Here is a 24,014-nt window from a genome sequence, read left to right on the forward strand (position 1 = left end):
GCCCGGCCACGCGATCGGCCGTGGAGGGGACCATTATACTAAGCGTCCTCACTTTTCCGCGACCTCCAAGGCCCATCGAAACTGAAACTCACCTTTCCTCCTCTTTCTCAACGAGGAGGAGTTATTCGGTGAAAGAGCGTGATGGATTTTAATGCCAGCAGCCCGAAGGGGGAGTGGTGGCGGATTACTTTCGCTACGGTACGCTAAGCTTCGTTAAACCCCGACTTCCTCGAGTCAAGTGATCGTTTCCGATCTATTTGATAATCCTTGTGAGAAAGGACGTTCGGACGTCGCTCCAAACCGCACGATGATTATTCGAACCTGGGCGCTCCAGCTTACGAATCGGTCATCTTGATGGACATTCACAATTTAAAGGTGGCCGCAATTATAATATCATTAGCATTTCTAGACTCCGACTTTAATGTACGGAGCTTGCCCGTCTCGGAATAATAGTCACGCCGACTTTCATGAAACGTATATATACGTATATAGCAGTGCAGATTGCACGTTGCTGCAAACGAAAACGATGCAACCTCTGTTGATTTCACATACGCGCAAGAAGACGCTGGTCTTTTTCTATTTTTCTTATAAAATATATTCTACAATAGAGCGCGCGATATACCGCAGGTGGATTGACAAAGATTGATCGCGCCGTTGCATCGCGCGACACAATGGCGCGATCAATCTTCTCTCTTTACGTGCACTGTTAAGATATATTTTTAAAAATTTTTATACATGAACAATTATAGAGTTGAAAAAATATATGACATTGTTCTTTTATAAAAATAATTTTCCTCTATCTATAATTTTCAACAGCATGTGAAATATTCCGTATTCAGAAATGTGCGAAAATCGTCTTTTTCTCATCTCCTTTTATAGAGATTTCGCACAGCGCGAGACGTCATCCTCTTACGTCAACGTACGACAGATGATTCCGATCTGATAAATTACATGGAAACATATTTTTCAAAGCATGATGTCGAAGCTGCATGCGTGGCGTGAGGTAACTCGCTCGCAAGAAATCACACGGGAGATTGTATATAAGTCATGTTCGCGCGAAACCGTTGCGAAAGGTGCGGATTCAGTGGAGCAATTGAACGAGATGACCCGTTAGAGACCTCCCCCCGGGATTGCAAAAGTGCCCTGCAACGTTCCGCAGACATCTCGTGTCCGCATTTGCGCAACCTGCCAGCTCGTTCCAGATCGGACAGATCATCTAAGCCGACAATTTTCTATCCTATCTATTTTCTGACCCTCGCGAGAGAAGCCAGATCGCTCGGAACGGGAAAAAAAAATCGGGGAGCCTGCCGTTATTATTACCAGAAACCAAAGACTCGCCGCGACGACGGGCGAGTCGTATAATTTTTCGAAAGTAGCGAAAGAATTCATGAAACAGGAACTGCGCCTTTTTTTCCCCGTATAATTTCTTAGCATCGATGTTCATCAATTTCGGCGCTAGCCGATGTCCGGCATTCGAGTCTCCGCATCGGGCATCGAGGATTGGACATCGCGCGCGCGTCCTACTTGCGAACTTTCACTTATGTACGTTGGCGTAAGAGGGTCCGAATAGCAGCCGGCAGGCTCGAAGATGATGAATACAGGATCCATCTGCCCGCCCGAGACGGTCAGTGATCCGCGAGCCAAGGCGATATTTCACGCTGACTTATCGCCGTTTCGCCGGGAAACGATATCGTTCTTCTGCACGTCCTCTTCTAAGCGTGTATAATTTCGCACGCGAGGACAATTTATCACTTTTCCGCGGCACCATGCGGGTGACGCGATGGTGTCTTAACCATTTCTAATCTGTTTACTCGGTCGACTCGGTATTTTCCACGAGGAAGCTCTCTCTCTCTCTCTTTTTGCGAACGTGACAAATATATGTATATTGTCGCATAACCGTCCAACTTTCCTTTCATTATAAAGTTAATTGCTTAATTTTCGATATTAAATAACTGCATAATTTAATGATAAAATTTAAATCTCCGTTGAAATGGAAGCTGTTCGGAGTAAAGCGAGATTGAAAAGTTTTTGCCATTTTCGAGTTTTTTATCCTATTTAATTGGAATCAAAATAAAACAACCGTGTTTCGCGTCTAATACTAAGGTCGCTTCACCTATCGATTCACGATATCCTGTCGATGTTAATCGCAGGAAGTGTTGTACAACAAATACAAACCGTCTGCTTGTTAAGGAGGAAAACTACGTTTTGTGATAGAAACGACACTTTCTCCCTCTAATCGTTCTACAATACGACCATCACAATTACCGTTACCTAATTAAATCAGTCTTTTAACTCGAGATTCAGCTCTTGCAGAAATTTAGCGACGCCTCATTAATTGTTGCACATTTACATCTTACGTGTTACACGTAAGATATAAATGTGTCTTGTGTTATGTACACATTATAGTTACATATTGCATCTTGCATCGAGCCCGCCTATTCACGCACGCGGAGGGAAATTCCCTCTCGGAACGCGGAGAACCGGCGCGCGATCTTCGCGATTGCGAGAACCGGCGAGATCCCCGTAACACAGCGGGCGACGGCAAAAGATTGTGAATTTGATTCTCCCAGTTCTCACGAAAGTACGAAGGATATGATCCTCTTATACGAGCGCTAAAGATGTACAGCTCTTCGAGAGCAGTCCGCTCATGAGCTGCAATAACGTAACTGTTGAAGAGTGAAAGTGCGGTAAAGTGGGACGCCGCGGGAAAATAGCGCTCGCACTTATAATTAATAAACAAAGCCGACAAACGGCTCTCATCGTTCATGCGACTTTGTATTCAATGCGACATTTCTTTTTATAGGACCTTGTTTCGTTAGAGCGTCGTTATCCTCCTAACCTGGGCGATGATCGAGACCTTTCTCACGCTCGCTTTTTATTCAGGAATCTCGCGCGATAGTTATAGACAGGGATAACGATCAAATTATAAAAATTTATAGAGTTTAAACCGTGTTAGAAGTTAACTTAAGTTAAACGGATATAAATAGCTTTAGAATACTTTGTAACTATATTTTTACTTATTTCCACATCCATTTATCTTTTTTATAATTTGAATATTGTTGGTAAAAAATATTAAAATCCCTTTATATTAAAATACAATTTTTTTTAGTATTGCTTTCACTAAAAGTTTCAGTTCGAATTTTAGGGCAAAAAGAAAAATAAAGTCGTTTTAAAAATAATAGAAAAATCAAGATTTAGATTTCTTTTTTGACAATTTTATGTTGTGATGATTCGATTATTTGTTTCTGATTATTTTTTGTACTTTTTCGTTTTTTCGTTTTAGCTGCGCGTATATATATCATTTATGGTATTTTACGGTATCCGATTATAAAATATGTTGATCGAATTACGGCGGTGACCTAATTCACAAGGTGGAAAATTCTCACTCATGTTTTCCGATGTGAGAAAAAGTATTTCATAAGGTACAAGAGCCGTTGCACGCCACAGCTCACAAGGCGTTAATGCGAGTCCTAACTAATTAAACTAAACCACAACCGAAACTGACACGCGATGTAATGCGCTCATAAGTTACGCGGTGACTTTTATCTCCAGCGAGATTTACGGAACGATAAACGTACTGGTTTTTTTTATAATTGGAGTTTAAACGCCAGAGCGACCATCGGCGCGGCGCGGCGTGGAGAGGCTCTTATAACGCGGTACTCCCGGCTATCCGCGGGTATCGACACTGCATTAGCGGAAAATGCATAACTGTGCGTTATATAATTACACACTGCGGGCTGTATCAGACGAAAAATTGCCTGTAATTGATGTTACGCCCGAAGCACTTTCTATTTCAGGTGCAGCGGATTCTCACTTCGCGCCGCGCCGCGCAATCGGCGCGTCGAGCCCGCCGCTCGGAAATGGGAAAGAAAATTCCCGCTTTCCATTATATCTTCTCCAATCGATTAAAGAAACGTCGGATGGCGGTTTTTCCGAGCGCGCCGCGACGTTATCACGGTCAATTTGATAAATCATAAAGAAGCGTGAAGAATAATAAGCATTAACTTTCTCCTCGAGACTAAATCAGTGACGTATACGTGCGTTTGTATATATACGATCGGCGAAGGCCCCGCGTGGCCTCGGTACGTATAAATCGTCAACGCGGCCATCTGTTTTGTTACTTTTACGGGAATTAAAATGGAATTGGAGGATGCCCGCACTGGAATTTATAAATACCGTAACGCAAAATTCGCGCGTGGTACACCGTGTGTGCTACACTTTCCATTTCACGTGCAATAAATCAGCCGTCTGCGTCTCTCACGCGTGCGAGAGTGCGTGGCGCGCAACGTGCGACTTTCTAATAAATAAAGTAATTTTCCGATAATAATAGCTCAAAAAGAAAGATATACACATTGCGATATATATATATATATAATTAAACCGTAACTTTCCGCAGTCCAAACGGAAAGTTACGGTTTAATAACATGAATTTAATGACATAAAGGGGGGAGGCGCATCGTTACAGCCTAGATGAGTAAATAAATAACGCGAGAAGTGAATCTGCATATTTAGTTCGTGAATTTAAAAATTTTTAATAAGGGGTAAAGATATCGCCGCGGATCGGAGCGTGTCGGGTAGCGGTATACGAGCTATCCGTCCATCTCTCTCGGCACAACAATGGCCGCCCCCGTGGTTACGTGCACATGCAGAATCTGCTCGAAGGCTCGCGTAACACTCGAGAGAATCTTCAACGTGCTAGACACGTACGGCTGGTTGTTAGACTCATATGTCGTGGTACGTAAATACAATAATGATAGCTTCGGGCATCGCGATGCAGCGATTCTCCTCTCGAACCGCATTCTCCCTCCATTCGCGGCCCAATGGCATGCATGTGTCGTCGCAAACACACCTGATACACATTTCGCGCGTCTCTCGTCTGTCATCTTTCACTTTATTTTTTTGAGAGCAACGCATTGAACGCATCGACCTCGAAATCTGGCGAATCACATTGCAGGATTTCTTCCAAGAGCAACTGTGGGAGAGACTGCCGAGCAGCTGGAGGACCGATCTGCAAACCGTGTCGCCCGACGAGTTCGGCAAGTGGTTAGCTGGCGACATCTCGTGGTAAGCGCGTGATCCTCATTACCGGTCGGTAAGCGCGAGTCATCGTTTTATCGACGATTTCAAACTTTATCTATTTCTTTCTAATTGTTGTAGATTTCGACTTTTTTTCTCGCGGTTTAATAAGTTTAATTTACTCTTTATCCGTTTTCTAATTCTTAGAATTAGAAAAATATGAAAAGTTAAAGCTGGAATAGAAAGTGTTAATCTACATATTGATAGAAATGTTGAACGTCGAACGCGCGGTTTCTGATCGATGATTTTTTTGTAGCATTCGAATCATATCTTAATTCAAATGCAAGCGCGAACAAGAAATAAACTTAATGTTTAATTTGTGGACCTCTTTGTCTGTAATTTGACAATGCAATTCGGTTTGCAGCTCACGCGTTTGGCCATTGTCGCTGCTCGCACTTCGACAGGTTGCAAGGGATTTGCAGCTAAAGCGAGATCATCAAAATGACGAGGGCGCCTGGCGATGCGACGGAGGTGGAAAGTCCGAGAGTAATTCGGAGAATTTCGTTCTGGAAAATAAAAATGTGGGATTACGCGATTCCCCGAACAAGAAGCACAACAATCTCTTTTTGAAGCACGTTAAAATAAAAAAACGACACGAGATACAGCAGATAGCGCGGGTAAAACACGTATTTTCAAAGTATCGCTTTATATAGATTAGACGCGAAATGTATTTATAGTCCCTTTAAGAGGTTTTATATTTTTTTTACACAGATATGCGCGGACTGCGCGCAAGAGTCCAGTGCCAAGTGCATTGTAGACGTTGGAGCGGGCGTGGGTCATTTAGCCCGATCCCTAGCGTTTAAATACGGCCTGCACGTAACGTGCATTGAACAGGACGCATTACTGTCGCAGCAAGCCAGGTAGCCCCAGTTACATCATCGTATACCATTTTTTAATTCTCACTCTAGGCGATCTCATTTAAGTGGCGTGACTACAATGAGATTTAAGACGTAAGATTTAAGAAAATTGACCAATCACAATTGATTATTCTTCACACGAGAAATAAATAATCGACTATAATATTATACTCAATTTTCTTAAATCTTAAGTCTCATTGTAGACGCCGCTTTAATTACTGGCGTATTAATTTCTAGCAATCGTATAATTAATTCCTTCATTAGCATTCATGTGACAGGTGTTTTAATTACAGAAAGTGGGATAATGAATTGTTGGTGTCCCTATCCAAACGTTTGCCTGACTTGCAAGTAGATATGCCACGGCACGTGTCGATCAAACTGGAAAGTACCAATTCTGATCTGTCAGGGACGATCACGGAAGATATAGGAAGGATTTTCTCCGACAACTTCAATTTAAACGGGCAGAAATCTGGATTCGGCATTGCGGGACTGCATCCGTGTGGAGATCTCGCAGCCACGTTACTGAGACTTTACACGTCTCGTTGCGACGCGAGATTTATTTGCATCGTGGGATGCTGTTACATGAAGCTGACATTAGAGTACGTTTGCGAGACATCATATGAGAATGCTTACATCATGCTCATAAAATTACAGGTGCATTAAATATTAACGTTCATGCCTTTAGAAATTCAGCGGATGTTTCGAATGGGTATCCACTCAGTAAATATCTATCGTCGTTTGCGAAACACAAATTGTCCTACACAGCGTTAGAAGTGGCGTGCCATGCTATCGAGAGTTACTGCGACAAGCTGAAGACTGGAAATTATGAGGATTTGATAGTTAAGTATCATTAGAGCATGACTTAAGCTTGTTATTATTGAATTGTGTATTTTTCTTTAGGTGCACGCTTATAGAGCTGCTTTGGAAACCATTTTAATAAAACGAAACAGCCAGTTACGTCACAGTCAAGTGAGGAATGTTAAAGTGACGAGATCTGTTACGTTTGAACAGTTGAGTAAAGCGATTACGATTGTTGAAATTTCTATGGATTGCTATGTCGATAACAATACATGTAGTATCGAATGTGCTTATTTTTTCAGATACTGCACGGCAGCAACCGCAGGCTTTGAGCCGAATCTCCGGCCTGAAGATTCAGATCTCCAGAATCCGCAAATAAAATCCTATCTGAATCAGTGGCGGCAGATTGTGATATTCGGAGCATTGCGTACAATGTTGGCACCATTAGTGGAAACTGTGGTGTTGTTGGACAGATTTTTGTATTTATCCGAAGGGAATTTATCTCCCATATTGAAGCCTGTTTTCGACCCCAGACTGTCTCCTCGAAATTTTTTATTGTCTTCAATGAAAAATGCCGAATAATCGCCTTTTGATTATGTTCAATTTTTTTTGTACCTCTTACGGGAATAAAATTTGAAAAAAAATTAATTAAATATAAATCGGATAATTTTTAATAAAATATTTTATTTTTTTATAGCTTTAAGAGTTAAATGATTTAAAAAATCCTATGCAATTAAAGATAATTTTTCTTGCATTTTTCTATCGCAAATTCGATCGAAACACAAACTTACAAAATTTTCAAAATAAGCCTATTTTTCAAAATAAGATATTATATATAACTGTTACATTTCAAGAAAATGTTTAAAAATTACAAACTTACATTTATAATTTTTAAACATTTTCTTGAAATGTAACAGTTATATATAATGATATCTTATTTTGAAAAGTAGGCTTATTTTGACGCTTTGGATTGGAGCCTGAATATAGAAAGTTGAACATACTTTCGATTAAAGTTATCATATATTATTCAGATTACGCGCACTCCTGTGGAAAATGCATCTGCTGCGAGACCGCGCATTCCGATTAATATCTTCATGAAAATTCAGTGGATTCGCAACAACCAATTGCGAGCAGCAGTTCGCGCGACCGAGTGACGGGCCAATCGGCGCGCGATACTCGGCGACGTTTGGCGCGCACAACGGCGGCTTAACGACGGCCACGCAGAGCGTTCCGTGGCGCCACCGGCAGGGCGCGTCGCAGTAGCCGGTTGCCAGTTCGCACCAAGCGTTGACGTACTCCGGCTCCGGCGAGATCCAGTTTCCTTTAAGCCGCTCTCGCGCGTTTGTCTGTTCTCGTCGCGTCGTGTGTCCTACCGATTATTATTTTCTCCTCCTCCCCCCTTCCCCGTCCGCGTGCACGAGATCGTCGGCACGGTGTTGGAGGTATATCGCGAGCGGGTTATACACAACACGCTCGTGTCGTCGTTGTCGTTGTCGTCGTCGCTGTCGCCGTCATCGCCGTCGCCGTCGCCGTCGTCGTCGTCCCTGTTCGCTGCTCGCTCTCCGTTCCGCTGTCTCGCCGTCGTGCAGCGCTCCGAGTGCTCCATTTCAAACGCATCGCCCGGTGTACAACGGAGGATGGCATTCAACGGAGACGGCCCGCATTCCAAGAGGCAGCGGCTCGAGGAATCTGGACACAGGGTGAGTGCGCGCGCCAATCATTATCACGCGTCGCGTCGCGTCGCGTCGCGTCGCGTCGCGACGCGTCTCGTCCGCGCGGCTCAGCGTCTTCCTCCTTCTCGTTGGCGGGGCCCTCGCGTGGTTTCCACCGTCGGACGACGCGACGAGGGGAAGAAGAAGCCGCGTCGCCATTTATCGGCGTAATGATCGCGGCCGCGGGGGCACGGCGCGCGATGCGCGCGTGTCTCGTCGCCGTCGTGTCGCGCCGAGTATATACGCGAGTTTTCGTAGCGTCGCGCGGGGCGCCATTTACCCCGCGGGGTCCCGACACACGGCCGCGGCCGTAACGTATGTGCACCGTGACTCGACGCGGCGTCGCCGGCATGCTCGCTGGACGTGCTCGCCTCCCCGATAACAATCGGTCGCGTTCGCCCGCCCGTCGACCGTCTCATCGGAGTCGACGATCGAGAAGCAGACGCGATCAGACGATCGCCGTTCCGCTCCGCTCCGCTTCGCGCCGCGCTCGCTGCGCTATCGGTCGCACCGTGTCGCGCCGCGTCGAGCGCGAGCAAGCGCGAGTATCTCACTCACACACACACACACACATACACACACACAAAATGCCTTCTTCTCTCCTCCTGGTCCGCTGCGAAAGACGAGGGGCCCGATAAAATGTCCGTCTGCCTTTTAAAACTCGCGGGAATTTCCTTTCGCCCGACGACGATTACGTTTTTTTTGTAGATCGGTAGATTTCGCAGGATGCATTCATTATCTTCTTGTTTTTCGGAAACTACTGATTGATTTTTGAATGACAGTTGAAAAATAAATCGAGTTTGCGTAGTTTTTTGTATTCCTTTTTTGTATACATTTTTTCTAAATATAATATTTTCGTTAAAATAATTAATCATTTTAATTGAACAGCATGAGCGAGTTAAATTTGAAAAGAATGCGCGGTGCGACCGCTAATATATTTTCTAATACTTTTCGTACTTATCGCACAAATATTGCAATGAAGGAGAGAAAACTCTTTGAGAAAAAAAATGCTACGCAAAAACGATCTTGTAAGCTTGACAGAAAGCCGAGAATTTTATTGTCAAAAGTCGCGATCAGAAAATAGAAAGTAACTTCTGCACGCCAAACGGTGCGCTCTATTCAATTTTCATCTTATCTAAAAGATACATACACATAAAGCATGTCGGGTTTTGCACATTCTTTTATTCATGGGATTCTCTTACAAACTTTCTTAAAAGTCAAAGCTTTTCTTTAAAAATAAAATTTTGCGTAACTTTTATGAGTATTAAACAATGAAAAAAAAAAATGAACTGTTTGAGAATTAAACTTTAAATGTATAAATGTATTGGAATAGCAAAAATTGTTTTCGAATTTTCGATTAATTTGGATTAAACGCAAAAAAATAGCTGTCGAGATCAATTCTTATTATCGAAAAGTGGATTTAAAAAATGGATTTCGAATTGATTGAAAAAATAACGAATCTATAAAATTGTCGTATTATAAATATAGAACGATATTCTCGTGTTATTTAAATTAATATTAGAATATATATAATATATATTCTATATAATATATATTCTCGCATATAATTAGGTTTCTATGTCGCTTCTGTGTCTCAATTTAAAGTACTGTATATTGTACGAGTATATGAACGAGATGACAAAATTGTGTACCACGTACAAGACCAAATTGACTCTTATCGAGTACGTTGGAAAGTTAATTATGTACGTATTTGTTAGCTCACTTTACTCGTTTTACATACATTCGTGTTTCGGTGTCACGTGAAATATTTATTAGCGTGGTTCACCGTATTTATTCCCGCGCTTTGTTATGCTGGCAATGGACAGAATAATTCACATTTGCTTTAACGTCTTGTTGTTCAGCTGCTAGCTTGAGTTGGCAGCTCCATCGGGAAAAATTACCGTTTCCAAAAAATGGGCTAATTTTGACCAAAATTTACCTAGAATATTTAATAGTCCGAAATAAACTTGCTCAAATTTTTCGAGGAACGTCGCGAGTGCAATTCGAGCTGTCAGATGTGATTTCACGTGTCAGTTACGTTAATTATATTCACTTATGCCACCTGTGTCCAAAATATCCGAGTTTTTGGACATGCGTGATTGATGGGCCCGACGACGCGGCAACCCGTTATTCAGGCGATGCCCCTCCGACGCTCCTCGACGATGTCGGCAGGCCGCGTTATCGTTGTCGCTAACGCAACGACGAGCAACGCGAGGATGATGCACGTGCAAAACAAAGCTCGCGCGCGCTCCGTGGTCGATAATTCCAGACGTACTATCAGCGCGTGATGCGCGCGGCATCGCGACGGACGTTCCCTCGAGATAACCGCGACGTATCGACGAGGTCGCGTATACATATATGTATGTATATGAGCCAAACTGGAGCTCGATGCGTTTTTTTTTTTTAATTTCTTAATTTTAGAATCAGTGCACATGATTAATTTATATAGTTTCATCGATTTTTTCTATTTTCAACTTCGTGAAGTCAATCAGTTTGGCTTTTGAGAGGCTCGTGTGACAGGATTTCCTATTTATTTTCGCCTGATAAAATTCTCGTACTGCCGATAAGCGATAATCATGAAGAATTCTACTCTGTCACAGTCTTTCTCTATAGTCCCTGTCTTTTAACTATTTTCGCTTTTCTGCGCCCGTTTCGTTATAGGTTTTTTTTTTGCTTCGCGACAATAATGTACACGGCCGCTTTGATCTTTCCTGGTGCTTTCCTCTTATTGCGCGACTCATCGCACGAACCCGTTTGGATGCGTAAACACGCAGAGGGAGGGGATTTCATCCCTTTAGCGCGGCGCAACCTCGGTGCCCATCGGATTTCGAGTGCGTCCGGTCGTCGATGCAACAACTGGCCGCACTCTCGGTAGTAATCGAATCGAGTTCACGATCCGGTTGCACGAATCGACTTTTGCGCTGTTATACCGGCGCGCCATACGAGGCCGATAGACCTTTTGCGTCAGATGCATACACCGGTCGTGTTACCAGCTCAAATGTAGATAATAATGTACGCAAAAAAAGAATAGAGATGTTATCGCGCGCGCCTATCGTAAAATCGGACATGCTTTTATTGCGTCATACTTAGATACCACACCATATTATATACGTTTCCCGCGGGGGATTAAAAGGCGTGATGTATATACGCTCGGCTTAAATCGGAGCGTCGAGGAGAGTTCGCGAATAAATAAAGCATTGTGTTACGTACAAGATCAAGTATTAACGTACAATATTTAATCCGGCAGTAAACTCTTACTTTTCCTACAGTTTGTGTTCTGAAAAGAAGACGTATTTCCCGGAGACAGTATATAGACTGTAAATTAGAATATTGTTAAACGGTTTACTATACAAACTAGATCGCTTATATAGAAGCTTAAGATAATGCACACAGTTCGCCATAACATAACTTTAAACATAAAGGCATCATAACGGTAGCGTATCAAGGGAAGATTACGGACTTGCATAAATGTATTAGATTACTAACTTCCCTATATACCCGACGGGATCAACAAGGATTTGCAAACTGTTCATTCATTTGACGCTTCCAAAAACACTCGTTCTGTGATCTCGTTTGCAGTTCTTTATTAAAAAAACTTTATATTATATTTTTTTAATCCTGCGTGAGTTTTTAACGCGACGATAAAATTTACCGTTAATTCCCAGCTGTTAAACTAAAAAGTATATTTTAATGGATCTTTCGGGAGGACTTACTTCCGCTAGAATTATTCCATGTCAATGATCACTTCGGGGTCAACCAAGGATTTGCAAACCGTTCATTTATTCGACGCTTCCAGTGAATCACTCGTTCTGTAATCTCGTTTGTAATTTTTTTTGTTAAAAAACTTTATATATATATTTTTAATCCTACGTGAGTTTCTAACGCGACGATAAAATGTACCGTTTATTCCCAGCTTGAGATGAAATTAAAAAGTGTGTTTTAAATGGATCTTTTGCGAGGATTTACTCCTGCTGGAATTATTCTATGTCAATGATCACTTCGTCTATCTTGTCTCATCTACATCCTTCTGATCGAGAAACTCGATAATCCGCGAGAATGATTCAGACGCAGCAGACGCATATTTCAGCAGACGGATATTTCTCACTGACGTAACTGGATACAGCATTATCGGCCAATGTCTCGATCGTTAGTCGATTACTTCAGGTGCGTTGCCAGCAGTCAAGGTCATTGTTACTATCTTTCGATCTTTCTCAGTACCGTTACCCATCGACAGTCGCTGAGAAAATGCATTAAATGCGATAGTACGTAACTTCTTACGTATAATGCATGTGCATATCTATTGATAAATTCAATCACGTGCTATTACATGCGTATTGGTTTATCGACTCGCGGCTTTCCGTGGTCGCATCATGTCGTTAGAATTCTCACCTTATAACCATATGCTCGCGGATATTTAAAAGCAGGAAAAAAGAAACAATTGCTAATAAACAGAAAATAAGAAAAGTTCTACGTTAAAGGAAATAAGTCTGATCTCCGATTGCGTTTCTTTTTCGTTAAATTTTATGTTTATCGAGTTCTCATTTTGACTAATGTGGATTGATGATTTATTTGCTCATCAAACGAGATATTTTAAATATCTATTATTTAGTTAAAATTATAATGGATATATCTGAAAGAATCATTTCTGATCTTATTTCATAAACGTGGAAATGTAGAATAATCTTATAAGTCTAATGAAATCGCCGAATTAATAATCGCAACCAATCAATCTCTGAAAAGTGTTTAAAAGTTTTTAAAAATGTTGGAAATCGCCATGAATTAAATCGGCATTCCTATTGTCAAATGTTGACGGTACGGAAATACGGACACGAATATGTTTCGGTGTCGTTGCCTGCCCTGCTTATTAATATTTCATCCCGCCTGATACCGCTCGAAGTTATAATCCGCTCGGCATATAGGTTGACATTCCATTATTATTCCTAGTTGAATAATTTATCAGGCGGTCGGAAAAATAGAAAGAATAATTTATCGGAACGCGCGAGTAGTCGTGTGCATGGTTCGCCGAAAAAAGAAAAGCACGAGAGCGGGTAGTCGCTTTCGTTCCCTGCCCAGTTATTTCCCACGTTCTTCCAAATTTTCTTATCGAGGTGCACGTCTACATTTTAAATATTGATCTTGTTCTATAAACATTTATTTTCGCGCAGCAAAAATATTTTCGTTCCCCCAAAATTGTGACGTCAGCTCGATAAATTCCTCATCTTCCGATAGCCTCATATCCATCCGAAAAAAGAGTGGCGAATAAATATTTGCCACGGCGTCCTTTGCGCACTCCGGAGAAGATTTGATGTCGATCGTTCCTTGCGGGACACACGGAAACTCGCCGTGTTAGCACAATCGGACGAAAGTAGATCGCGAGAACAAATTTACTTGCTCGAAAGCTTGAACTTTGGCATAAACTTCCAGAATGGTAAATCGATTCTCTTGTTTAAACTTACTGCACCTTATACTCCATTTTAATCTGACATAAAATGATAATGTATCAAATTTATATCATTTACTTCATATTTTTATACGATAATGATTTTTAATATACCTATTTTTCTCTGTTTATATTGATCGTAATATTAAAGAAGAAACATATGTTTAAGAAATAAAATACGTTATACATAAAATAATTATATTTTTTATGAAATTACGTTGTTTTTTATTTGTATAATGCTTCTTTTCATTGACTTTCCAATTTCATATTATTTATGTGAAAAAAGATTAAAAATATAACGATGCCATTATTTCTTTAAGGAGCAGGTCGAAAGTTACGTAAACATAAATACTCGCATAAAAAGTCCGTGTCTAACAAATCGATATAAATAAAAATTACGACATATTAAATACCAAATTGTATCTTTACACGCAGGTTATCATGTTAAACCTTAAGATAGTTGACCTCGTCGCGTGCTTTCGATCACTCAACTTTTTTTCTGATGAAGAACCGTTCGGTGAATGTATGACGGAAGCATAAATTTTCTATGCGCCATGACACATATATGTGTGTTTGTGTGCATGTGTATATGTTTGTAGTGGGTCACGATATTTCTCTGAAGCGAATCTGCTCGCTCGCTCGCTCGCGCGAGCTTCGTCGCCCAGCTTTTGCGAGCGACGTCATTCCGTGGGAGCTGCGTTTCGCATATAGTCGCAACTTTTCCAGCTGTCTGCGCCGCTTCTCGTATCATTTTACCCATTCGTCGCATATCTATACAAAATATTCCGGGGAAATATGCTTCAGGCTTTCGCGCAGATTCATATGTGAAGAACTTGAAAAAAGTAGACCCGAATCAATAGTAGACTCTGAACTTGCGCTTTTGAATTTCAAGTAAAAGTGAGATTTAACTCGATGTCGTCTGTTAAAAAAAGATTCTGTTCATTAAAAAGATTTTATACATTTCGAAATAATAATATATGATGTAGAATTGCGACGTGCATGACGTAAAGAAAAATATTCTAAGTATTCTTTAAAAAAAAAAGTTAATTATCTATTATCTAGAGGTTAAATTGATTACCTAGTGTTTTTTTAAAGATATATATTATTAAATAATCAGTCGTGAGCATTTGCAACTTCACGATATTTTCTATATGTATATTAAACTTTCATAATCAAAACGTCACGTAAATCCAATATTATTTTACTCTTTTGTTCAGTTATCCAATCTTATATATTCAATATTTTAGAACGGATACGAAAACGCAAAAGCGATAGCCGGCGAATCCGAAGAAAAAGTATTGCAAAAATAAGCACGCATACTTTTGACCTTATACTAAAGCCTCTATTTCCAGTGTAGTGGCTGCGTTTTCTACACCTGGAACGAACGTGACTCGACCTCACATTTGTCACCTGTTCGCTCTACAGTCTACCCTATCGAATGAATAAAAATACGATTACTCAAAGGAAAGGAGTGTAACCATATTTATCACTTGCCCTCCTCTCTTCGCATCGAGCGCGTAAGAGCATCGATATCTAAAAGTCGCATCTCTCTGCGCCGCGAACGAATCCGGCGGGTATCGGTAGAATCTGCCAGCGCGAAGTCATGCCGTCTCTCGATCCTGACGGCACTATTCTTTCGTTTTACAGGCTTCTCGGCTACGGCGACCGAAATATCTTTACTTTTAGCGTACCCAACACACACGTGTGTCCCAGTACCGCGAACCTATATGCTTGAGAGAAGTCCGCCTCAAAGTAACTCCGGAACCGGCGCACGATGATGCATCTCACGTGGAAAGACCGATGCTCCGTCACCGTGGCGAATGTTTGAAATCGGAGTACACAGAGCCAGAGAGAGAGAGAGAGTTCTCTTTCGCTCTGCGCATTCTCGGTTTGCTCTCGTTAACCCGCGACGCGCTGCAGCACAACTGGATACTCTTCTATGAGTAGCGCGGCGCGGTGATTCCCGTGCATATTAATTCGCCACGGTTGCAGGGCAGCAAACGTTACATACTGCTGCCAAACGGTCCAACGTTGTCGCTAACAGAAATTTAATTAGGAAAATTACATTGACATTGTTCTAATCGACGAGAATTTATTTTTGTCTGTCATTTTTTCCATGTTATTTAGTAATATTAATATTTTCTTTTCTTTTCTACTAATTCTTTGCTCAAACTTTGGGAAGTCCGTTAAATCTTTTGACTCTAAACTATTTTCAGTCTGCAAATCTATTAACAAAATTACTTTAAACTGTTACGAGCGTTACTAGTTGAATTATTACGACTGCCACTCGTGATAATTTGTGTGCATATCTTTGGTCAAACGGTCGCCGATGTTATGACTCGCCCTCACTGGCGGAGATATGGGAACAATGCGCCGAGCGCAAGTAATCGAAATGATACGTCACGCGCGAGATTCCCGCGAGAGATTAATAGAGTATCCGTCGGCTGCGAAGGGGCGACAAATTTCCCACCACGTGGAAGTAATCCCGCGTCCCGGAGCTCCGAGCGGTCCAATAAATTCCTTAGCCTACTACTCCCGTCTCAACCGGAACATCGCGTTCGGCGAACTCGTATAACCTCGGAATTGCAAATGAACGATGATTCGTGTGCACGCGCGCAAACCGTCTCCGTTTTTTCAAACGCAAATGCGGCTTTCAACCCGCTTCGTTAGACGAATGTCCCGCATGGCTGTCCCCAAGAAAGGACAATCCGCAAGAGTCTCGCGTTTCTTTCGCCAGTTAGATGCCTCATGTTGCTAACGAGAGCGGAGGGACACGTTTGAGCATCAAGCTTGAATTTATTTGCAGTTTCACAAGAACGAGAAAAAGAATCAATGTTCGCTTATCTCGAGAAGAGCTTTATTAAATTATTTTTATATTAGAAATATTAGGTGTTATAGTTTTATAATGTAATAACAAGTTTGTGCTCGTATAAGTTGTGTGGAAACTGCGGTAGCCTTAAAGCCGATCCTGCTGGCATGTTGCTCAGTCAGAGGTCTTTCTAATTACGGAGGGTTAATCTTTTGCGGGGGCATTATGTCTAGATGTAGGTCACGTTAACCGGAGGATTTGAAAATAATACATATACTCTGGTTAAGGAACAGGAAATCTAATATTAGAGCGGAATTTTACGAGGCATAAATTCATAGATTTCACTTTAATAAATCTTATTTGTCTAAAAAATAAGATACTTTTTCGATATTTATAGCGCGGTCACGTGTTGGAGATTTATTTACTCGGCGATACAGTTTTTCATATTATATACCGCTGAAACGCTGCCTGGTGAAAATGATTGGAAATAGTCGTTGGAATCGGTTCTAAATTTGTTACGTAAGATGGAAAGGAGCGTATCGACAAGCTGAAATCACGCTTTTGCGCGAACGATTACGTGTGCGGATTTCGTCGGACATGCTATTTCAAGGCGGAAGTACGCATATTTTTTCGCGCGCCTGCTCGTTACTACATTTATTTCGGTATTTACGCAGCCCGAAATAACCGCACCGAAATAAAGTCACTCACCCTCGTTAACGAACCGCGCCTTTCGGGACCAGTTCTTTAAAAACCCGCATTACGCAACTCTCGGGCATATAATCGCCGAAAATAATTTCTGCACTTCTTTCTTCGTTAAGAAAACATTTCGGGACAACGGGACGAGGAGGGATACTTTGTCAATTCATTAATTTAATTTGGAGGTTAGTTAAAGAAGGAGATTACCAGCGGCTCTCCAGTAAGTTTCTGAATTTTGAGAATAACGTTTTACTTTGCGTCACACGTGTCGATTCATCGTGATATCTCTTGTCGGGACGTTTTACAACGTATTGAATATTTTTTTCCCTCCCCTCTGCAATGTGCGCGCGGAGCTTTCGCGCGTTCTCAATCCGGGATGAAACAGCTTTTAACATCGAGACCGGCTTTGAAAATCGATTGTGATCCGCGCGCGGTGCAGATTTCACGGCGCTGCCCGTGGTTGCAGATCGTGAAACGCGAGAGCCAGATGTCCGTTTGTAATCAATAAGGGCGCGCAAACTGCGATATGGCGCCGAGAATTTTAATCGCGCCTGTACGAGTACGCTTCCACATGCGAATTACTCCGCTCCGTCCGTCCGAGTATCTGCGCGAATGCAAAATCCGATTTTCCCCGCACGTTTTTCTACATTCTATCGCCCCCTTTTGATTCCGTCCCGTGGCGATAGAATCAGATTCACGTTCGCGGACAACCTGATGCATCTTTTCAAATTCGCAACTTGATTAGCATTGTACGTAAGACCGGAATTCCCGGAATAGGGGACGCATCGGAGATAGGATCTTTCCAATTTGAAATCGCGTGATAATACGCCACAGTTGTTTCACATAAAGCCACTGGATTGCCACGTCCTAAAAGCATCGAGGCCGAAAGCGGAGTTTGTTTACGTAGGTTACGTCAACGCATTATCTTCCCTCAGTTTCTTTTTGTAGTTCCTCTTTCTGATAACTTTTACACGTGATTAAGTCAATACACGTGAACACCAGTTTGCACGTGTAATTAGACGCTTTTGCACTTAATGAGCTAAGAGGCAAACTGCTTTGAGTTATTATTGCATAAAGCTAATGAGGTAGTGTATATCATCACAAGATATAGGATTATTCTTCTTTTCTTTTTTCGATTTTATAACGGAATTTTTTTATGGTTCAGTTGCAGAAACTTAGAAATTAGAAAGAACATCGTAAGATCGATATTTTCTTTCGTCTATTATCTTATACCGTATACGATTTTATTCGGGCATTATTTAATATAGGATACAGCGGGGTAATTTGGATAACAGTAAGCATTTGCAAAAATTTTGGAAAAATAAGATATTTTAAGATACATTTTATTAGATCAGACATTGATCTAATGAAATGTATCTTAAAATATCTTATTTTTTCTGAAATTCTTGCAAATACTTACTGTTATCCAAATTATCCCACTATTCAAATTACCCGATGTACCCTATTTATTAAATATAATAAATAACACCCGAATAAATATAATATTATAAACATTTATATTGTATAAATACAATAAACATTTATATTGTATAAATATAATAAACATTTATACTGTTAGATATAATATTTAATATATTTATAAAATATTTATTAAATTCTGACAATACGCAATGGTTTACTTGTTAAATCGTTGCAGGAGGCTCTTTATAACACGCGGTGTTTGTAACTCTTGACATTTACAATTTTCAGAGACAGAGAGATCGACTTTTAACGGGACAAATTCCATTTGCGCGCGTGTGTCTCAGCCGTATCGCGAGCAGTCGGGTAATGTCTTTTCGTTCAGGAATCCGCACCTGACGATAGGTATTTCCGTTAACGTAAACGAGAAATTGCGTCCGCTCGCTTATCGTTCGTTCACTTGGTGCCGCGATATTTCCGTCATTTCGTCGGGAGGCATTGCCATTTCCACAGAAATCGTCGGGTTAAACCCCCTTATCGACGGTATTCGTCATCACCGCGAATAATTGAATCGATTTCGCGACGTACCTACGTCCGCCAAGTGCGTAATATTATTTCTGCATCGTCGTTACGTATAGTAGCGCTTCGAAAAGCGTCTCGCGCGATTTTCCAAGACGGTATAGAACTTAAAGTTAACTTAATAACCTAAAGTTTGACATGAAACTCGCGAATTTGCGAAAACGTTTTGCCATTGAACGTGTTGTTCTATCGCGGTTTGGAGTTTGATAAGGTTTTCATAAGCGAAAACTTCTTGAACCGCTCGTTCATGCCATTATAAAGAAATGTCTCTATTAATGCCGAGGGATGACGTGCTTCGCAACAAATGAATTAACGAAAAGATTGTTTCGTAAGACCGTATAGCGATAACAATAGAAACAGAATAACTAAATTACATTGCAACAGACAAACGAGTTTCATTTAAAAAGTTCTTATTTCGTCCCATTACTGCTTCCATTCTCATCAGTAGGGAAAAATATGGGGAGCGCAGAATCATCTACGCGAGACGTAAAAGCGGCGAATTGTAGTTACAGAGTAGTTCCGAGAAGAGAACCCAATTTGCTAAAAGTATTATACACGTTTTACCTCGATTTTGCCGTCTATCGAAGGAAAAATCGATCTGAACCGCTTCGATGCCGAAACTAGATACCTACAGCCCATAGCTCTTGTGTGAACAAGTTTTAGATTTCAAGATTAATTGCCGGTGACAGATCACGACATAATTATTTAACATTTTTGCCGTATATCCTTTCTCTTTTCAACTTATCTCACTCTCTTTCTCTCTCGGCTTTTCCGACGATATGAAATCTCTGCCGAGCACGTCATCAGAGTGCACATTGCGTCGTATTTCGAAGATGTGCGCGATCAAAAGTCGTGATTCGACAAGGATTCGCGACGAGAAATCGCATTAGCTCCGATATCGGATCCCCGCATCCCCCAAAATTGCGAGCCCGAAGGCTCGCCTTTCTTTCTCCTCTTTCACCCGTCATCGGCTCCTTTATCGTCCCTCTCTCCCTCCCCTCCCCCTCCTCCTCCGGAACGAACGTGCGCGTGTTACATCATACAAGTTTTGCTCCGCTTTTCAGAAGTATTGCATTGCGCCGTCTCGGATGGACGCAGCCGCATAACAACCGTGTTTATATCCGCGCCGCGCGGAAGTTTTCGCTTCTCTTTCGAAGCGCTGCCAGCCGCGAATAATATCCATCTACATATTTATGCGCCATGCGATACGCGCAACCACCACGCCGCGGAATGCATCGAATTTCGAAAGACGAAATGTCGCAGCGTTCTCGCAGCGACGCTGAGGTACAGGTTGCAGCGGCGCGGATGCACCTTTTATCCGATTGTATTAAATTTATTTTTCGTCGACTTTTTGTTTCCGCTGCATGCATGTATTTTCGTATACGAACGCTTTTTAATACCGCGCAGAAGATTCTGCCTTGTTCTCGTAAATTGAATGCTCTGTAATACTCTGTATCATAATTTCACTTTGCGCAATAGCTTTTGATATGATTTTTTAAATCAAATAAAATATTCTAGTACATATACAATTTGTATTGGTTGGTAGAATACATACATTTATATACATTTATATTGGTACGTGTTCCATTTATGCTTCAATATTTCCTTCTTATAAGAAAAGAAATATTATTTGATGAAAAAAAAATTTTTTTAAAATGTTCGATATAATAAAAGCTGCTGCTTGTTATATTTAGTATTGTATAATTGAAAAGACCACAACACTCAACAGACCTCTTCGCAGATTCTGGAAAATGCAGAGAGTAACCGAATCTCTCTTGCGGGACTCACAAGCAATGAGTACGTAGATGAAATTTTTCGACGGTATTATTTTCGGCAGGCCCGGTTCATCATTTCCTTTTTTTCCCGCGTGTTGAATCGCCTCCAGCGGGACGCCGGTATGCAGATTATCGCGAGGCGAAGCCCTGAACTCCGTCATCGTCACATATCTCGTTATCGCCTGTTTACACGAACCGCCTTCTCCCCGGGCGAGGCGGAGGCGAGGAGGAACCGCACGGTCGACGCCGCGCGTATACACGGTGCGAAAATTTACGGCATCGAGTTAAATGGAATTAAGGCCGCCGCGAGGAGTTGCGGCGAAATTAGAACGGCGAGACCGCACCGCGCCGCGCGCGTTCGACACTCGATGATGCTCGCGCTTTTCCCCGTTTTCGATTTTCCATTCGCTCCACCGTGCCGTGCTCGCAATGAGACGCGCCGTTGCATCATCGAGATTTCTTTCGCCCGCTTAAAGCCGGATACGGGTGGCTGGTATTTCGAGAATAACGAGAAGCACATCTAGGATCCTCCTTCCGTCAAACGTACTGAACATAAGCACGGAGTCGAGCAAGCGTATAGACACTTTACGATTGTGAGAACGTCTTTTGATATTATTAATTCTTTTGATGTTATCTTTCTCATATTATTCTTTTGATTCTCATGTGTTATATTCAAGATTTAATATACAAAATAATTTTTACAGAAAAGAGATGCTAAGAATAGTAAAATTATTGATTTCATGAAGTTTAATGCGATTGAATATTCAGCTAAGCATTCGCTACATTGCTTTTCAATATAATATTTTATCAGTGAAAAGTAGAATTTCGTTAAAGCTTTTCGATTATGTTACAAAATTTTGCCACTACGTATTTATGTTTTTTCTTGAAAAAAAATTCTTAAAATTCTGAATAAAAGGAATTTTTATGACTGTCAATTTTAAATCTTTGTTAAAGAAGTCGATGATTTTTTGCCGATGTTTGCCAATGATTATATCTCTATTAATATTGTATCGTCGTGTTGTATTATATTGTATCGTCATTATCATATCATCTGTTTTATAAATATATTATGTGCGGCAAATCTCATTCCGATGATTACAATAATATCGCTAATCAGGACAAGTATAATTTCCAATAAACGTAAAATAGGGAATTATTAGAATTCCTAGTATTCACGTGCGTAAATGATTTATTACAGCGGGACTTTCTAATATATGATTTTAAAATGCGATACATGAAAAGATTAGATAAGCGTTAAATCCGATAAAATACATCCGTCCATATTTTGGAGATCATTATCGTAACTCATCCATATTCAACGTCCAACGTTCAATAATATAATTATTGTGTCATAACAATCTAATAATAACCGAATTATCATTGTGTTGAAACTATGCGAATGCAGTAATTTAATAAAGTTAACGATAAGTATAATGCCGTCATTTTATAATAATAATTCTATCATAATAATGCTTTGAACTGCCCTCGTTTTTTAATTCCGCTCTGTCATACTTTTTCTTTTTCTATCTTCTTGCAATTATTGTTACAGTATTAAATTCGTGCTTCTTCCTTTAATGATTAATTAAGGAAAAATATTAACCGTTTACGAAAAATTCTTTGAAATATATTGATAAACTAATTTATTATGAGAGCACTCCCTTTCTTCAAGAATTCTTTCCTGGAATTAATGAAATCAATATTGTCTTAGAGTTGATTTTTCATTATAGATCGTTCATTGTCTCACATTAATGTCAATTTCTAATTTTGATATAAATACAAAATTATTAAAAGAGTTGCAACAACGCTGGTATGGAGTTATCGGTGTAGAGTAACATTTAAATATACACAACGTTACTTTCTTTGTTGGTTGAAGGAAATCGGCTCGTATAAACATGAAAATAGATGGTGCATCGCGTGCAGGGTTAAAAGTGCGCAGTAGAAAGGATTGACGCGTCCTCGCGTAAGCACGCGGCGCGAGAGTTCACGTGAGGCATGTCTGAAATATTTTCGAGCGGTCTTAAGAGCCAGGGAACGTAGTTCGACGACGGACAGATTCTGTCTTTTACATCTGAGTCAGCCGGTATTCGAGAAAAAGAGAAATTAAGCTGGTCCGGTAATGTACGCGCGCGCGCACGGGTATGCTGGCGACGCGCATTGTTCTGCTCTAATAATTGCGTTCAGAATCAATTTGCCGTGACGAGATACAGTCTCGGACAGCTGGACGTGATTTAGAATCACCCAAATAGTTCGTTTAGCGAATTCGCGGGCAAAAAGATGGTAGGCGAAGCTAGCCATTATTCTTCAGTGTTTTTAGGCGTAAGCCGTAAGCGACAGTTGTCTCTTTTACAAATCAAAATTTAAATTTATACATTATTGTTATTTTTTAAATTTAATCTTTTAAATTTAATCTTTGGAACTAATTAATCGTGAAGGAAGCCTAAAAAGTAGAAACATGGATCAAATATATAATTTGCCAAACTGGAGCCGTATTTGCGCAAATGGGATTTAGACAAATTTTAAGGAATAGATAAATTTCGTTAACGATAGACAATTTTTTTCTATAATAGATAGATAGATTGAGAAAAAAACAAGCGTGATTATTCTCTATTCTAGTCTAGTCTCCGCGTTATTTTCTATTCCAGTCTTGATCTTAAGGATCGCGACTAAATCGCCATTAAACTTAAATATCCGGATAAAAGCTTGAGTTTTCACGGAGGAACAAAAATCGTGGCTAGAAGGTAGAAGTTTAAAGGTGAATCAGAAATTGTGACACAGCACGCGACAGGAACGCAAAACGGTGGCGGATTAAAACCGCCGTGAAATCGCGGAAACTTTCCGTGTTACGTCCTGGTG

General features: G+C 40.9%; 2 protein-coding genes across 3 annotated transcripts in view; both read left to right on the forward strand.

Annotated features, from left to right (window-relative positions):
- The first annotated feature begins 4,613 nt into the window (after positions 1 to 4,613).
- LOC105449669 (protein RRNAD1-like) lies at positions 4,614 to 7,375 on the forward strand. Of its 2 annotated transcripts, none has more exons than XM_011689000.1 (8): positions 4,614 to 4,734; positions 4,955 to 5,064; positions 5,441 to 5,693; positions 5,764 to 5,936; positions 6,227 to 6,532; positions 6,619 to 6,772; positions 6,834 to 6,943; positions 7,034 to 7,375. In XM_011689000.1, the coding sequence occupies exons 1-8, from the start codon at positions 4,618 to 4,620 to the stop codon at positions 7,311 to 7,313; spliced, it is 1,503 nt and encodes a 500-aa protein (XP_011687302.1). In that variant the 5' UTR covers positions 4,614 to 4,617; the 3' UTR covers positions 7,314 to 7,375. The 2 variants fall into 2 exon arrangements, with proteins under 2 accessions (XP_011687302.1, XP_011687303.1); XM_011689001.1 differs by having other exon boundaries at positions 5,788 to 5,936.
- Positions 7,376 to 7,996: 621 nt separating this feature from the next.
- The window catches only part of LOC105449670 (heterogeneous nuclear ribonucleoprotein L), a 146,379-nt gene continuing 130,361 nt past the window's right edge, over positions 7,997 to 24,014 (forward strand). Inside the window, exon 1 of the mRNA XM_011689002.1 lies at positions 7,997 to 8,431. Within this exon, the coding sequence (XP_011687304.1) occupies positions 8,369 to 8,431 (63 nt within the window). The 5' untranslated portion in view covers positions 7,997 to 8,368. The remainder of the gene's footprint in view (positions 8,432 to 24,014) is intronic.

This window comes from Wasmannia auropunctata, unplaced genomic scaffold (assembly GCF_000956235.1).
Source record: "Wasmannia auropunctata unplaced genomic scaffold, wasmannia.A_1.0 LD336074.1, whole genome shotgun sequence".
Taxonomy (NCBI): Eukaryota; Metazoa; Arthropoda; class Insecta; order Hymenoptera; family Formicidae; genus Wasmannia; species Wasmannia auropunctata.